Source organism: Candoia aspera, chromosome 2 (assembly GCF_035149785.1).
Source record: "Candoia aspera isolate rCanAsp1 chromosome 2, rCanAsp1.hap2, whole genome shotgun sequence".
Taxonomy (NCBI): domain Eukaryota; kingdom Metazoa; phylum Chordata; class Lepidosauria; order Squamata; family Boidae; genus Candoia; species Candoia aspera.
This window is the reverse complement of record NC_086154.1, coordinates 178,429,014-178,447,281: the sequence shown is the minus strand read 5'-3', so window position 1 is coordinate 178,447,281 and position 18,268 is coordinate 178,429,014. Positions and strand designations below refer to the sequence as shown.

The window sequence follows — 18,268 nt, the reverse complement described above, 5'->3', positions numbered from 1 at the left end:
CGTTCAGTATAAAAATGCATACTTTCCAGTAATTCCACTGTTGATTAGCAGGCAAACAAATATTAAAGCTTTCCAGTCTTCTTCCTTTCCCCAACTGTTCCCTAGATATATTCTTCTTGCTTAACATCCCTGGTCAATTCTACTGTGTTTACTGTTTATGTTTACTATGCTTAGTACAGCATTAAGTTTATTGTTTATTTATATCATCAATAATAACCAATAAGAATATATCAATAAGGATCAATAAGAACCCTTAAAATTATAAATTCAGCTAAAAACCTACTTAGAAGTCTCACATTGGGCAATTTGTATTAAACATTATATAGTCAACATCTTGTATCTATTTTCTGCACAATTATCATTACAACTTGGAAGCTCTGCTTTAGGATTTAGATGGTGGGAATCAAATTAGTTTTTCTTCTTCAAAGATTACAAACTCTTTTCTCCTCTCTTTAAATGCGAACGATTTCTGAATGAGAAAGAAGCAGTTTTACTCAATCAGTCCTCTTTGACCTCAGGACTAAGAGTACCCCTTTTGGGGAGATGGGCAGTGATAGAAATTTGAAAAATAAATAAATAAATAAGCAAGCAAGCCAGCCATTCAGCCCTCAGAAAACATGTAAGGAAAAAGGGATAGAACAGAAATTGAGCCTGTCTAAATCTAAAGTTATCAAAATAGTAGAGCTGTCTGGGAACGGGATCTTGCCTAACTATGAACAAAATGATGTACAGACTCATAACCAGCTGAAACGGGAAACATGGATTAGCCCTATTAACTCTGTGTGGAAATGCTCAGACTTATGTAAAATGAAAAATGGAGAGCTTTTGCCTCCTCTTTTAAACAAGATACACATTTTCCTTACGTCTAAGGTCAGAAATGGGTGATTTGTTTAAACTGTGATTTATTGGAGCAAGTCAGATTCTGCACAGTTTGACTGCATTCAAACAAGTGGCACTCACTGTGCTTGATCATTCTTGTGGGGCTCTTCTTGCTAGTTGGAGCAGCTAAATAAAGCAGGAGAGCTCGCCGAATCACTGTCTACATAGCATTTCAGGACTAACGCTTTTGATGGCTGTATATGGAGTCCAAGATCAATTGTTCCTTTTAAATATCTTAACACACGTTTAATGCCAGTCCAATCAGTCTGTGTGGGTTGTGCAGTGTGTTGACTTAAAATATTCACTGCGCTGGTTATGTCTGGTCTCGACCATTGCGAAATGTATAACAAACCTCCCACAGCTGATTGAAACAATTCAGGATCGCACGGCCTCTCCTGTTCTAAATTCTAGTACTCCATGGACATCGGTGTCTGAACTGGTTTACAGTTCTCCATGTGATAATTCTGTAACAGCCTTTCTATCTTCTTTCTCTGTGTCAAAATGAATCCTCCTGTGTGTGTGTGCATGTTATCTCTAATCCTAGATAATTCTCTATTTCGCCTTATTTCTTTAGCTGTATTTCCTTTCCCAATTGAGTGGCAAATGTGTCTACTTGCTCCTGTGTCTTTGTCATGAAACATAAATCATCTACGAATACCAGTAAGATGGATAATGTGTCTCCATCCATCCCTGTATAGAGGCATGGGTCTGCTTTACCAAGCCTGAAATTTAGTTTCTGTAATTTTGCGTCTAAACACAGGTTCCAATTATGTGCTGATTGCTTTAGCCCATAGAGGGCCTTATTTACTTTTAGGATTGCGCCTGATCGCATTTTATCGTACCCTGGCGGTTGGTACATATAGATTTCTTCATCCAAATTTGCGTGCAAGTAGGCAGTGTCCACGTCGAAATGATGCACTACATATTTGTGGACAGCTGCCAGAGTCAATGCCAATCAGATGGTTTCGCTTTTTACTGTTGGTGCAAACACTTCCTCATATTGTTCGTGTTTTCTCTGAGTAAAGCCCTGGGCTACCAGCCTCGCTTTATATAATAATTCTCCATTTTTCAGGATCTTTCTCCTATATACCCATCTGCATCCTATCACTTTCTTATTGTGTGGTACTTGTACCTTTGTGAAAACTCTGTGCTCATTTAAAGAGGCCATTTCTCTGTCCATAGCCTCTATCCATTTTTTCTGTTCAACCACTGGCAATTGCATTACCTCTTGATAGGACTGTGGCTCAATATAAACATGGCAAGCTGTTGCTCTACTAGCTTTATACCGATCAGGAGGAATACCCTTGTTAGTCCTCTCAGACCTTCTGGGCTGCGGTCTTTCCTCCTCTGTGCCTTCGCTGCTGTACTCAGGTGCCTCTGTCTCCTGTTTTATTTCATGTTTTATGTGCCTAGGCTGGTAAGGAGTTGTTTCAGGCAAATATACTTCTGAGTTGGCATGCACTCTATGCCAACTGCTATGTTCTGTGAACGTGGCAGATCGTGATATAGTTACATGTTTACTGCCGTCTGAAAAACGGTATGCCTTGGACCCTGCCTCATAACCAATGAATCTCAGTTTCTTGGCCCTTGGCTGTCCCTTATGCCTCACAGCTTCTGGTATGTGAACCCAAGCATAGCTGCCAAAGACACACAAATGTGCCAGTGCTGGCTGCTTGTGATATAACATGAAATAAGGTGTCTCATTAATAGCTGAATTCCAGATTCTATTAATAAGATCATTGGCAGTATCGCTTCTCCCCAATAGGCTTTGCTCATGCCTGCATCAGTCAACAGGGAGCACATAATGATCTGTAAACATCCTCCTCTTCTCTCCACCACACCATTTTCGGCTGGCGAGAATGGTGATGTGCGCCTGTGCGCAATGCCTTTATGCCTTAGCCAGTTTTGAAAATAGTTCGCCATAAATTCTGAGCCCCTGTCTGTAAAGCCTTTACTTTATGTGTATACTTCTGCTCTACAAACGTGACCCACTGTTTAAATGTCATGAATGCTTCAGATTTGTTCTTTAACAGATACCAGAAGCTAAATCGAGAATAGTCATCTATCATGACCATGATATACCGAGCCCCTCTCATGGAGGGTGCCAGAGGCCCAATTAGGTCTGCATGTACGAGCTGAAATGGTTCAGTGGATATTCATGGTTCAGTGCATCAGACCATTAGACAGCGCTTTTTCTCTGCCTTGCATTCTTACATTTCCCAGACTGCTTTGCCATGGAAATAACATCCCTGACACTCTGCTCATACTTTTTTAGGTAATGCGTAAAGCAGAAACGAGAGACAGCTTGTTTCTGTCCTCAAAAGCCACAACTATAAGTCAAGAGTAAATCAAGTTTATGATTGTAGTTTGCAGTAAATGCTAAACAAACCAATGCAGGAAGAGGCAAGGAGCAACCAAGAATATTCTTTAAATAAGGAATATTTGGACAAGTGTACAAGGCAGACACTTGTGCAAGTTCAGGAAACAATTGTGTATCATAAACTCTGAACTGATCTACCATGTTTAAAGTAAGTTCTAAACCAGTGTTTCTCCACCTTGGCAATTTCAAAATGTGTGGACTTCAACTCCCAGAATTCCCCAGCCAGTATGGGGAGTGGCTGGCTGGGGAATTCTGGGAGTTGAAGTCCACACATCTTGAAGTTGCCAAGGTGGAGAAACACTGTTCTAAATATTCTTAATCTTGAAAATAAAAAAGATTATTTCTCTTTGTTGTCCGAAACAACTGCCTTTTAAAGGGATAATGCTTTTTTTTTTTTCAACCTCTGAGTCAGCCTTAACACTTGGCAACTACATGGACAAGTCCATCTGGTTTTCTTAGTGGCATTTTCAGAAGTGGTCTGCCTTTGCCGTCTTCCTAGAGCTTTGAGAGAGAGTGACTGGCCCAAAGTCACCCAGCCGGCTTTCATGCCTAAGGCAGGACTAGAACTCACCATCTCCCAGTTTCTTGCCTGGTGCCTTAACGCTTTAAGTGCTACACCAAACAGGCTCTTGATGGTGCTACTGCTCTCTTTCATATACTATATACTTTCTTTATTTTGCAGCAAGGAGACTTGGTGAGCTGTAAATTGTTCTGCAGTCTTTCAACCATTTTTTTCTTTTCTTTTTAATAATTTGGGTGGTGAAAAGGATTACTGACATTGCCAATATACTACCTACTCCCTGGAACATGATTCCAAAGTACAATATAAAGATCAGTTTTGTGATACAGGCAGTTTGCCCGATAAAGCAGCAAAGTGGACATGCGCTGTGGGAAGCAGATTTGTACTAGAGTGTTTGGCTTGATGGTTTTTCCCCGGGACCAGCCTTTGAATTTTTTTGTTAACGTGGTTGAAGGTTAACCTAAAGGATTATGTATTAAAAAGATTGTATCAAAGATCCCCAAGCAGCAATAATTATACAACTGCTGGAGAATTTTATCTCTATATATCGTTTGTTTCTCTTTACAATTTTTATTTTTACTTTATTGAATGTATTGGGAAAGGGAGAGCTGGTCTTTGACCTTGAATAAAGTATAATTTCAAGTATGTCCCTGTTTCTCAGGTCAGATATTTAGCTTGTTCTTTTGTACAAATCTCACTCTAGCAGATGAAAGAACATTACAAAAGGAAATATTTAATGCTACCTACCATGCTAGACAGAGTAACAATAAAAAGATGGAACCGGTAGCAGCAACTGAGCCTAAAACAACAATAGTCAAATGCTGCAGTGGGAATGATATATCTGAAAGAAAAAAAAATTAAACAGCACTTACCAAATGTAAAAACATATAATAATGGAGCTCAGCAAAACAGTCTGTAGTCATTTTTATTTATTTATACACACACACACACACACACACACACTATACTTATTCTTTGTTTTACTTTTCCCACATTTTTCAGTGGGAATTGCCTAGAAATCTCCCCTTTATCTTGCAATTTGCAAGGAGCTTTCTCATACTAAACAAGCTGCACAAGTCAAGTACAAGCCAAAGAAAATCATCAGTACTGCACTAAAAAAATAGGAAGAATATCAGAGATGGTGGCAAAGGTAAATTGACAGGCAACACACACAGTGATGTTGCTCTTTGCTCTGACATGTAGGCCATCCTTTACGCACAAGGATTAGTTGCAACTACCGTCAAAAACAAGCAAACAGCAACAAATGAGTCAAATAACCTGAATAGTTTCTGGGGGAGAGGAAAGTCCAGGAAGAGATAAGCAATGAAGTTCAGGATCTGTAATCACCATCAAATTACAACTTGTACAAACCGTCCTCCATAAAGAAACAACATTCCTGCAATCCACAAAACTCCTGTACATTGACAATTTCGTCCTCCTCCCAGTTACAAATAAACTTGGATTAGATAGGCAAATTATCAAACAGATAACTACACCTAAATTAGTACACAGTAAAATGCAAGATACTTTCCCATGCAAAAAGAAAAAGGTACATATAGCACACGTGCTTACATGTGGGATTAAGAGAGCTAGGCACCAGGGTTGTCTTTGGTAGCAATGGAAAATAAACATCAGTAAATAGAGATGCCATGAAGGTTACATACTCAAAAGTTAAATCCTTTTAAAATTAAAATTGTTTTTAATTTTAAAAATTAATTTCTAATTAATTAAAATTAAAAGATAAGTCTTTGAGGTTACACTGTGCTCCCTTTTTAGGATAATAAATAAAATAAATAAAAACACTTTTTATTCACACTGCGCAAGTGGGCACCAAATCATGAGAAGTATGTCACAGTTCTATGCAGCATTCAACTCAGGTGCAAAAGTGTGAAGTCAAAGAAGAAGGTGAAGCATTTTCCAGCTGAAAATAATACAAACTTTAGGAACACTGACCTGAATGCAGGGTTTACTTTTTAAAATAAACTTACATTTTGTTCATTACTTTAAGAACATGCAATGTATTTTGTACAACCAGGACTGCAGGCCTATGGTTCTTGTTGGGATGTCTTGGCATTTCCCTCCTCTGGATGCACACAGTGCCCTCCAATTTGGAAAGGGTGGGTGCCTGAATTTGGAGATCCCCTTTCCAGGCTGATTCGGTTTTGGAAAGCGGGAAAAGAAGGCATGCCTGTGTGAGACTAGGCTGAAGCTGCCATAACTAAAGGTAAAACAGGCATTAAGCAGACAGGACAAAAAGCCAGGAAGCTTGTCTAAGAGATCCCTTTGGGGTGGTAGCTAAGAAGGAAGCAAGTCCTTAAGGAAACAAAGGAAAAAAATGTCACCTGAGCCAGACAAAGGAAGTTGGGCCTGAGCACATGAAAAAAAAAACCCAGTCTCAGCTAATCAACAAAGCAAGAATTTGGGGGGATAAAAAGAGGTCCTGAAGCCCACCCACTCCTTGACCCAGTCTTTGGATCCAGACTTGGCGGCTTCCGTCCCTCTAGCTAGTGCCTGGCAGCCTAGCTGAGAAGGACATGGGTGTGAATGAGCGTGTGTATGTGTGAGAAAGAGCAAGTGTACATTGTAACCAGTAAAGTTTTGCTGTTACTTTAAATTCACTGGGTCTCCATGTATTCCAAAGAACCTGATGTGCCTTGGTGTCCAGTTGAAAATAATTTGTGTATCTCCTTAATTATTTCCCAGCTTCGATCTCCTAAATCTGGATACAACAGTGTGGGATGAAAATAAACTGCTATTAAAAGTATCTCACTTGACATTACAGAAGAGGAAATATTTCGTAAGAGCTGCTCCCATCTGAGTTCCACTTCTGTGTATCCTTGTGGAACTTTCTTTTTTTCCTATAATTTTGTCTCTCTCCCCCAACAGCCCAGCCCTGGTTTCTCAACTGAAAACCTACCTCTGATATGGGCCCATATTACACAGGACTGTGTTCTCATCTGAGGAAAAAAAACATGAATGTGCATTACTTCTTTTCTCAATACATAAAGACTCTAATTCTCAGTAGGGATGGGCAAATCTTCCAATCCTAGGAGTGGGGTGTTCCTCACTTTCTCATGTATCATCTTACATTTTTCAATCCATTTCCACAATTTAAATTTAAACCTTTTTTAAAAAAACTACAACAATATTTGCATGCATTTCACCTAATGCATACATTTTTGCATGGCACTCTGCCACACACACACACAAGGGCCCTGCCCTTGTTCCCACATATGCCTGCAGGAAATATATTCAGAATCTTAAGGATCCTGGGATTGAAGGTTTGATTAGTGGTCCATTTAAGAGATCAGCCACAGAATACCACATACAGGTAGTCCTCACTTATCAACCACAGTTGGGATTGGCAACTCCATTGCTAAGTGATGCAATCATTAAGTGAAATGTCACGTGACCATGCCAGACTTGTAACACCAGTTCTGCAGCAGTCATTAAGCGAATCACTGCAGGTCATTAAGCACAACAGTTACATGACTGCGACTTGCTGCTTCCTGCCGGCTTCCCCATTGACTTCACTTGTCAGAAGCTGACTGTGAAGGTCACAAATGGCAATCACATGACCATGGGATGCTGCGACTGTTGTAAATGCATGTTGGTTGCAAAGCGCCTGAATGGTGATCGTGTGACTGCAGGGACACTGTAATGGCCGCAAGTTTGAGGACCAGTCATAAACCTACTTTATCAATACTGTTGTAACTTTGAATGGTTGTTGAATGAGGCAGTCAGTAAGTGAGGACTACCTGTACCACCATAAATGTATTTGATCGCTGAACTTATCTTTTTTCTCTCCATACAATAACCTTGGAAACAATTGTACTTGATCACACACTATCTGTATCTGGAATCTTAAAACACATTGCATCACATTTCCTGCCCTCTGTTTCTATACTTTTTTTTTACCAAAATAGAGAAATAATACAAACTGGTCAACTCAATATTCCAATATACCAATACTGAGTTGACTAAGTGATGAACTCAGTATCACCTGATTTTGACTTTTGGGGGCAGGAAAAGAGGTCTTATAAAATGGGGGAGAAACACGGCCCCACCCTTGTTCCCACATATGCCTGACAGGAAATATATTCAGAATCTTAAGGATCCTGGGATTGAAGGGTTGATCAGTGATCCATTTGGTGATTATACTCTAATTACTGATTTTTGTTTTTAGGGTGGCTGAGCTGATATCACTCTTCAATTGAACTGAAATCTGTCTTGATCTTATTTCAGAGCCAAATTTCTCAGACTTTCTTACCTCTGTAAATTGTTCTGATGCTGTTTTTAATTCTAACTGCTATTATACTCTTTGTATATTGTCATGTTTGAAAGCCTGTGTTTTCAATTTATTTTATTACCAAGTTCTATTTTGTAAGCTGCCCAGGACCTGTTAAAATGCAAACATAAATCAAGCAAAAGAATGGAACAAATTTTAACAGTATTCTTACCTCATTCCATTTGCTGACAGTCCTCAGTACAATGCAATATTCTTTTCTTGGTTTCAGGGGAGCATTGTAAAATCCCCCATAATATAGTCGGTCTCCAAGGACAAAGTTTAACCTGTTCTCAGGAATGCTCTTGGCTGAGAATTCAGCTGTCACATAGCTATCGGATTCTGAACCTTTGCTGAAGTAGGTTAGGTTAGTCAAGGAATAGCAATTAAAGTTGCAGAGTGGAATCCCAGGAATGACAATCACTTGGTAAGAACTAGAAAGAAAAAGAGAAGCATCAAGTCAGGCTAAAAGCCATTTTTATTCCTATTGAATTTCGCTGCCTACACTGATTTTCTTCAAAATGCTTTCAGTGTTGTTGCTCAGGTGGTCACCATTAAATGGTTTGTATACAAGTGACCCTCCTTATTTGCAGGAGCTCCATTCCAGCCCTAGCCACCAGAGATGATAATACCCTGACTGAAAGTACTTCATGCACCTGCAAAAGCCACTGGCCTTCTGTGCATGTGAAAAGTAACAAAAAACAAGCCAAAACCTTTGAATATGCAAAAACCTCTACTGTAGATACCAGATTCTATTCTCTTTTTCACAATGCAGGTAAGTAAAACTGCAAGGAAGAGAAGAGTGGATAATGTTCTAATAAAGCAACCTGAAATCTTAAGCAATTGAGTAATACCAATGAAAACCAATTAAGGATTTGCAAAGAACAAATGCAGAACTTTTATTTCTGAAAGACTCTGGGCTACAGAGGAAGTTCATATAGTACCGGATATATATTTTCGGTAATGCAAAGCTTCTCTATGTTGTCCACATAGAGCTATGCACCATCCCTCTGTTCTAAAGGCCTGCTCTTTCTTAGCTAAAGGCTGGGGCACTCAGGATCTGTCAGTGACGCTTACATGCAATAGCTACAGTTTTGGACTACGCCTGGGGAGATCCAGGATCAAATCAATTGTGAACTTCACTGGATTATTTCAAAGAACAAAGGCTGAAGTCCCTAAATCCACTTTTGCAAGAAGCAAACCTACCCTTAATCTAGTAGCCACCACTGCTATTGATAAAGCATTGTGAGTTAATAATACCACATTACCCATTTCAACTAGAGCCTCACAGAAATCAGCCCCACTCTTTCTGAACACTGCCCAGACTTCATGTAATTATTCTGAGGCTTGGCAGCCCATATCCAAGGCCTCCAAATGGAACAGTGAATGAGGAGACACTCCCTTTCCAAGACAAACAGCTTACTTAATGCAAATTAAATGAACCTCATTACTCCTTAACTTCAAAAACCTCCCAGAATCAATGTTTGTGGCTATGGTGAAATGGAAGTTATAGCTGTCTCTGTACAAAACTCAAGAGTGATACAACTGTCTGAATTAATTAACAAAAATGATCTGGTAAGTTGGACTTTGGGGTGTTAAACAGCAATCCATCTGCAAATGGAACAAATCTGGATGTATAATATAGTATTTTATTTATTTTATTTTATTTATTTATTATTCAAATTTAATTACCGCCCATCTCCCCCAAGAGAGGGACTTTCTATCATTTCCTTGAATGATAGTAATATTTGAAAGGATAGGAAACAAAATAATCAGAGCAAGTAACATTAAAAAACAAAACAATTACATGAAAGTAAGTGTTCTTGGGTGTCTGAAATATGTAGCGTAAAAGCCAGAGACCTGATTGGACCATTTCTCCCTTCTCCTTTCACAAAGCTCAATAATGGTATAAAGCCTTGTGTTGACATGAATTCTACTTCTGGGGATGGTGGATCTAAAAAAGAAACAGGTGGTCCTTATTACTATAGCATTTATTTATTTATTCATTCAGCATTCATTCATTCATTCATTCATTCATTTTAAAATTTCACACTCTTCATTAGGAATCCAAAATAACTTGCAAGCAGAAAAATCAAATCTGTACCAGAATTGACAACAACAAAACAGAACAAAAATACGGTAAACTCAGCCTTATTTAAACAAAAGCAGCATATAGATTTTTTTTTCCTGAACTGAGGTCATCCCAAATGCAGCAGCAATATAACAGCAATAAATAAAAATAAGATTAGTCCACACCAAAAGCTTTTTTTTTTAAAGCCATTTTTTATCTATTGGCTAAAAAAGCTTAGCCTACCAGCAGTTTTGGCAACTTCTGCCCATTCTCCCAAGATGCCCATTTCCTCATACGGTCCCCAAACCTCTACCCTTAACCTCGGTGTGAAGGAAAAAGTGACAAGTATTTCTCCCTGATCAGGAATTTTCCCACTACTGCCAAGGCTTAAAAATAACCCAAATGGACATAAATTAAGGCTGTTTTAAAAACGTATTGTCACTGGGGGACAGACCAATCAGTAATGTTTTATATAGTAACTTTTAGTGTGTAAAAAACTGCCTGTATGCATTTTATCATATTTGGTCCTTGCCTACAAATGAACTACTGACCATCAGTTTGGTCTAGTGGGTTAAGGCAACGGGCTAGAATCCAGGAGACTGAGAGTTCCAGTCCCGCCTTAGGTCTGAAAGACAGCTGGGTGACCAGCTGGGTCACTCTCTCTCAGCCCAACCCACCTCACAGGGTTGTTGTTGTGGGGAAAATAGGAGGAGGAAGGAGTATTGGGTATGTTCACCACCTTGAGTTATTTATAAAAAAAATAAATAAAGGCAGGGTATAAATAAACACATTCCATTATATATTTATGATTATTATAACCATAGCACACCCTAGAAAGACTCACTAATGGATTCAGCAAGATTCCAGATGGCACTTGAAGAGTTTCCCAGTACCTGGGGGAATATTATTTTAATTTTAAATTCTTTTCACTAGCAGATGCAAGTTAGGGATGAGCAAAACTCACTGCTTCAGAAATAGAATATTGTGCAAAACTCTGGAATTCTCCGTTCCCCCTCTAGACCAATCTGAACTCCTCCTGAATCACATAGCAGTCTGCCCAACTGAGGTCCTCCAGATGTTTTCAAATCCAACCCCTATCATTTTGGCTGGAAATTCTGGAAGGGTAAGTCCAGCACACCTGGAGAAGTCCAGTTCAGGGAAAGCTGCTGTACAATTAGAAACAGTAGTGCAGTGATTAAGTTTTTTAAGTTTACAGATTCTGACATAGCAAGCTTTTAAAGAAAATAACAGCCCTGAAGATGCTGAAACACATTTATCTGCTGAAGACAAAGAGCTTCACCTAGTGGATGATCGCAGATTGGGAGAAAAACAAAAACATGTGCCAAGGCTGCTTTCTGTGTGGCAGGCTTATTAATTATGCTCATCAAAAAGGGATGAAGAGCCACTGGAGGAAGGAGGGTTCAACCATTATCTCCCACTTCTATTAAAATTTAAAGATCTTCTACCTTGCTTCTTATGTGCAATCATGACTTGTGGGGAAAACAGGTCATGTTTAAGATCATATTTATGCAGGAACATTGAAAATTCGACTGTATATGATGTTATTTAACCAAACAAAGGAGCAGGGCTTTGAAGGATGCAAAGTATGTTAAGTTGCTGTAGATTCTCATACTGAAGGGATAACCTTGAGATAAGAAAAACAAGAAAAAATGTAAATCAAGGCATTACCCGCTAATGGGATGCTCAAATGGATGAGGACACTATAATTTAGGTTAGCAGTAGAGATGTTTACAGTGTAATTGCTTCCTGAAGATAAATTGAGGCACAATTCTGGCTTCCAAGAACCTGTGGTGAAGTTAAGAATCATCTCATGACTGAATTCCTTCTGATACCAGCGTAGACCCACTAGGTGAATCTGTAACAAGAATGCATAATTAAACATATCTGATACTTTGAATTATGCTGTGAATTAAACATATCTGACACTAATGGACAGTCTAAATATGTGTACTGAAAAAATGTACAATTTGAGAGAAAAAATCATATACAATGCATGATGTATGTCTCCAAGCAGCTTTCCCCAACCTGGTGGGTTCTTGATATGTTGGGACTACAACTGCTAGCCAACATGGATCATTCCAAACCACCTGGAAGGTACTGGATTGAGAAGGCTGGGCTAAATGTACCCAGTGGCAGAAAAGAAACAGCAAGTGCCAAACTAGATGATAAATAATCCATGTCCTGAGCCTTATTTCAAAACTCTTTGAGGTGATTTGTTCAGACTTCTGGAAAGAGTGATGTCTATTTTGAGCAGTCCACTGGGCAGAGAGGACAAGGGAAGGAAAAAGAGATCAACTTTAAATCCATGGCATGCATTCATAAGAAAGCTAAATGCTGCATCTGCAAATCATTCACCAGACCAAGGAAGTACATGAGCCCAGCCCACCCCCACCTCACATTCTTCTACAGTAGGAGGTAGATTGCCTTGTTCTTTAGGTTTATAAAGGCTGGCTGGTGCTACTGGGAACTGTAGTTCTTCAACACCAGAATGGCCCCAGCTTTATACCTTACAGGCCTATTCAACTTTTGACAATGTGTACCACAATCTATGAAGAGAAAAGGGTATGCCTTCTTCAGAACAGGCATAAGAATACTTGTAATTCTATGCCACCTGACAAAAACTCTTAAGTGAAAACGACATGACATGTTTTTCTTACATAAACCTACACTATACCTTTAGTCCCACTTTGGCTTCTGAACAGGCATCTAAAGGGTTAGCAAAATCAACAAAGCCTCTGAATCTGAATCATAGGCTGGGTCAGCCTATGTATTTCAAACAACAACAATGCCACTCTTGCAGCACCATCAAAAAGAAGTGTGAAAAGAAGTATTTCTCAAAGCTTTTCCATTACTTTCCATTCAACTGCAACTGCGTCTAACTTACTAGGTAGGTTTCCTCAGACTGTGTTCTTCCTGGTACTCTCTGCCATTTAATACAGGTGTCATTAAATATGGAGATGTTGTTGAATTCAACTGTCTTTTCTGGAAAGAAAAAGGGAAAGGGGAAGACACTGAACTAAATGCTCACAAATCTTACTTTTTATCGGGATAATTTATTAATAAAAATATTGAATTTATATAAAAGCAGAGGCCTGGGGCCAAAACAACTGGCTGGTTAGAGCAATTCAGCACATGAAACTACAGTCTACTCTTCTCCTTGATTCTCAGTCTTTTCAGATCAAAATGTCGCAATGGCAGAGAAGACCTTACTGATATATACAGTAATTCTCAAGATTCTAGCCAAGCCATTCCCTTTTGGCTCCTTGTCTTGCCTCATTGCTTTTGGATCAAAAGAAACTGTCTTTCCTGTCTCTAAATACCACATACACTTATTCTCCAGTTGCATTTACTCTTTTGTTCTACACCTTTCTCAATCTTTCTAGGACTTTATATCTTCTTTTATTTCTTCAGCAGTCTATTTTCTAAGCCAATGTATACTTTGAAATACACTGTATTTGAAATGCTCTTTTCCCCCTCTGAATCATACAGAATATTCTGTTTCCTGATCATAAGTACTACCTTATGATCAAACAACCAGGCACCAAGGACTCAGAACAGTTCAGCCCTGAGCTACATATATTCTCTTCTATTGGAACCACATATGGGCATCAAACACTTCAGAAAGCACACAAATAGGAGAAATCTGCATGCAGGCAAACCTCCACCAAGGAACAACTGTTCTTCCTGCATGAATGCCTAAACAGCGAGCAAACCCCCCACTCACTAGCACTGATCATGTTACCTAGTCGGGTAATGAAACGCCTGCAAGCAAACAACCAGGCATAGAGAGCACCAAGGACTCCTCAGTTCACCATTCAGTTTTGCATTGTAAACTACACAGTATATTTCAGCTAAACTAAGTAGCAGCACCTAGCTAACCTTGCTTGATCTTGAAAAGCAAAGCATTGAACATGGTTAATACTTGGATGGGAGGCAATACTTGGATGGGAGACTACCACGATGTACTGGAGCTACAGGTTGCATTGGAAGGTTGAAAAAACATCACAGAAGCCAATGGCAAAGCACAGGATTGAAGCATGACTCAATGGGAACATTACTTTTAGCTTTTACAATTTTTACTAAGAGAAGAAAAGTGTTCATGTTCTGCAGACAGAAAAAACGTTGCTTGTTAAATCCCACTTGGTACCCTCCAGAAGTGTTAGAATTGCATAGCAGTGTCTGGGTTATTTGGAAACACTATATTAATAATCCCTGTAGTGTGATTCTTGTCATGTCCATTATAATTTTAAGGCATGAAGAACATTTTTTTTTCCTTCAAAATCATCATCTTAGGAAATATTCACACTACAAATGAACTGGTTTAATAGTTATTACCATTTCCCAAAGAATTCTGGGAATTATAGCTTTAGAAGTAGAAGCTAAAGTTCTCTAAGAGACTCAGGCTTCAATTTTCAAAGGCAATTAAATTATTTAAAACTGCCACAAATTGCACAGAGTGAACAGTAATAATAGCAATATAAAGAGACCCCCAGACATGCTGAAGCTTCACTCAATATTTAGGAACACATTCTTTTTATTTATTTTATTTATTTATCTAATTTATCCCCGCCCATCTCCTCCCATCGGAGGCCTCTGGGCAGTTTACAACAAATGATTAAAACCATCAGAATAATAAAATACAATAGAAATATTATAAATAGAAATAAAAATAAAGAATAATTTTTGCTGTAGGTATGTAAGAAAATCAAATCTAGGATCACCTTTACACATACAAGTTTAAGAGCTTGAGTTCTGCTACCTCCCAGGTTGTTTCTATACCAGTTTGCTTCTAAACGAGTTTGTGTCAGTGTGTGTATATTTCAGAATTGTGTTTCCATAAAATACAAACAAAATCTCTCCCTGGGAGAACTATCAACATCAATACAAACTGCTAAAAAAACCCCTGAACTTCCCTTTCTTTCTCATCATTAAAAGGTCTGTACTCTGTGTTCCACAATACCATTTTTAAGGTAAATTATCTATTTATTATGGATATCAGTATTTTCTAGAAATAGGGAACCTACCAACCACTGGAAGTATTACCGGATGTGTTATTTTGAGCCGTAAAAGCAAATTGATGGAGTCCGCAATAATCTCCACAGTGTAATTCGAGTGTTGATGTAATTGCAGACACACATTTACAGCCATCTCCGTGGCAGGAGGTTTGATCAACATATCTGTGATTTCCTTTGATTCATTCCCTAGCATCCACATAGTAACCTGTAAGCAAGATAAAAGAAATAAATTCTAAAAAGCAAGAGTCCAAGATCTATCTGTAGAATATAAATTGTTATAAAGTTTAATTAAAACTCTCCAGAGAATCTAGAGATCATAGTTCTGCATCACAATATAGATTTCCAAAATTATTTGAATATAAAAGTTACGGCAATTGATTAAATTACATGACACTGAGTTGGGCTCAACTTCTGGTATGTACATTGATGAATGCTCACCATCCTTTTCTGTAATCTGCTTAACCCCATCCATCTGCTATCCTTCCCCTTCTCAAATTCCCTCAGCCTGGTCAAGCACAGTCACCTAAGATCGCCTTATTTCATATGCCCCAAAACCCACTATAGATTTGCTTCATCCCTTCCCCTTCGATCCTACAAGCGAAGGTAACTCTGCCAGAAGCTCATAATCCTGCCGGCATTGCCTCAGAACTACTCTCACGTCAGTGAACCACCTCACCATGGCGAAGTGGTAATTGTCTGGGAAGGCATGGCAATTACACTGGCAAAAATTTAAAGGGGTTTATAGTGCAGATATATTCTTATAACTCCAGAGACAGCAAGAAACTAGATCAAGATAATAAATCTGCATTAAAAATGGTTTTGTTTTACCAAAGCCTCTTGGGCAAGAAAGAAGCAGTTCTACACAAGTACAATTGTCTCCTGAAAGTTTACAACGAATTCAGAACAATTCTGTCCAGTGTCCAGCAAGAGCCATCCAAATAACTTTATTTCAAAAATCACTTGCCTTTATTACCAGCATTTTAATAAATGCTTATACACTCATACCTACAGTAGACAGTCTGCCTGTACTAGGTAACAAAGACAATTCTATCTTTCAAAGACAGAAGACATCAAATGTCTCACGAACTTGATAGGTTTCATTTACTCCAGCACTTCCATAATGTCTCTTCCATGACACACAAGGGTCTTTCCATGTAACATTAACAAAGTCTTGCACTTCTACAAAAGAAGACCAAAAAAAAAATCAATCACATATACATTCCCCAGAAAAAATTGTAAGAAAAAGCCATTTATCAAGCTAATTTCTTATTTTTATCATGTATTGCTAATCAATTATAAATTAAAATGGCAAGAGTGTAAGAAGAGCAATCAAAGCCTTATCTAGTCCAATATTGTTATTATTATTAATAATTATTATACTTTTCCATGACAGTCAACCAGATGCCTGTCAACAGCCCAAAAGATAGATAGGAGCATAAAGCTACTTTTCCACTTTTGTTCCCTAAACTGGTATTAAGAGCCATGCTGCTCTCAAGAAGGTGTTAATATAAAGTCATAATGACTAACAATACAGCTAGAAGCAGAGGGGAAAATAAAGGTCTAAATCAGAAGGCAGAATATAAATTAACTGATCAGTACTAGGTTGCCCCAGACACAGCTGAAAATCTTGGCTCTCCAGACACTGACCCCTTATTCCGGAACTGATTTACTCAGCAGAAGACTCCTAGACACAGCTCAGCTAAATTAGGTACTTCGTTACTGACTTGAATGAAGCCATATATACGTAAGAGAACTGCCTTCCGCAGTTCACAACAATCAAAGCCACTCTGGGATTTAAACCCTTGGCTTTTTCCTCCTACCTTTCTAAGTCAGTGGATATTTAACCATTCTCTTCAAGGCCCACTGAAGAAAAGTGGATTTTTTTAAAAAAAATTGTTTAAAACGTGTATAGCCGCCCATCTTAAAACCAAACTCTGGGCAGCTTACAACCCAAATAAACTAAAACCAAAACCAGAAAATCCTGGTGCCACAACTACACTTCACAGACCCAACTCACCACATTCTCATCCTGCTCTGACCTCACCCTACCTCAGCGCCTGGGGGAAGAGTCAGGTCTTAAGCACTGTCCTGAAGGGTAAAAGGGTGGGGGTAGGACAGATCTCAGCGGGGAGGGTGTTCCAGGGGTTGCAGTGGAAAAGGCATGCTTCCTAGGACCCACAAGATGGCAATATTTAAGGGGAGGGACCTGGAGCATGCCCACCCTATCCTCTCTGGTGAGATAAGCAAACGTTCTCAGGGAGAGGTGATCCCACTGTATTTTTGTAGTAAAATAAAAACTGAATATTTTACACCCCATCTAATTTTAAATGCCACAAATATGATGACAGGAAAACTGTATCCACAGCCGAAAATGGAAGCATAAAGACATAGCATTTTCTTTCTCCCCTCGCTACTCACACATTCACACAAGAAATATGTCACAGATGATACAAGACTTTGGAAACCACTGCAGACTATTTCCCACACTTAGGAATATAAAGTTCAGATGTACAGTACTTTATTGCAGATCAAAAACCAGATTAAACAAAAATTCAGTAAAGACGTATTTATAAATACCGATTAGTAGTATTTCAATGCAACATGCATTAAATACATAACTTAAAAGCACACTCTGCCCAATTTATAAATAAAGAATTTATTCTTACCTTCCAAATCACTAATCCAATTCATATTACCGAACTCTACAATTTCTTCTGGATCAAAAAGAAGCTCCAACAGGCTCAGATATATGACAAAATGGAGGCTTCATTTTTCCCCACCCACAATGAACTTGAACCAAAAGGATCGCTCTGTGCATTACTGAAAATGAAGCTCTTGCAAGACACAGGAGCTCCAGAAGACTCATACTCTCTTAACTTCACATTATCATTATGTGCCCAGTTTAGTTTCAATCTGCATTACTAGATTTGCTGCATGTGTGCTATTAACAAAGAAGGCCACTGGATGCCAGTACTGTTCTATTAAAATGCAAGACCTCAAAACTGTACCATAAAAACTTCACAACCCTTCTTTTCAAAGCAGTCCTAAAAACAGATTAAGGGAAAGGGTGACCGGCTGAGACAAAATCAAAAACTTG

General features: G+C 38.7%; 1 protein-coding gene across 6 annotated transcripts in view; it reads right to left on the bottom strand.

The window, feature by feature from the left end:
• Positions 1–18,268, bottom strand: part of SUSD1 (sushi domain containing 1) — a 55,505-nt gene that overhangs the window by 20,540 nt on the left and 16,697 nt on the right. For 2 of the 6 annotated variants that reach the window (XM_063294966.1, XM_063294973.1), the window contains 8 exons: positions 16,259–16,350; positions 15,181–15,376; positions 13,041–13,138; positions 11,825–12,011; positions 9,925–10,018; positions 8,240–8,498; positions 6,697–6,736; positions 4,527–4,620 (listed from right to left, as the gene is read on the bottom strand). In XM_063294966.1, coding sequence (XP_063151036.1) covers positions 4,527–4,620; positions 6,697–6,736; positions 8,240–8,498; positions 9,925–10,018; positions 11,825–12,011; positions 13,041–13,138; positions 15,181–15,376; positions 16,259–16,350 — 1,060 coding nt within the window. Of the gene's footprint in view, positions 1–4,526; positions 4,621–6,696; positions 6,737–7,267; positions 7,424–8,239; positions 8,499–9,871; positions 10,019–11,824; positions 12,012–13,040; positions 13,139–15,180; positions 15,377–16,258; positions 16,351–18,268 lie in introns of those variants that run through there. The other 4 variants (XM_063294971.1, XM_063294970.1, XM_063294967.1 and 1 more) reach the window with 3 other exon arrangements.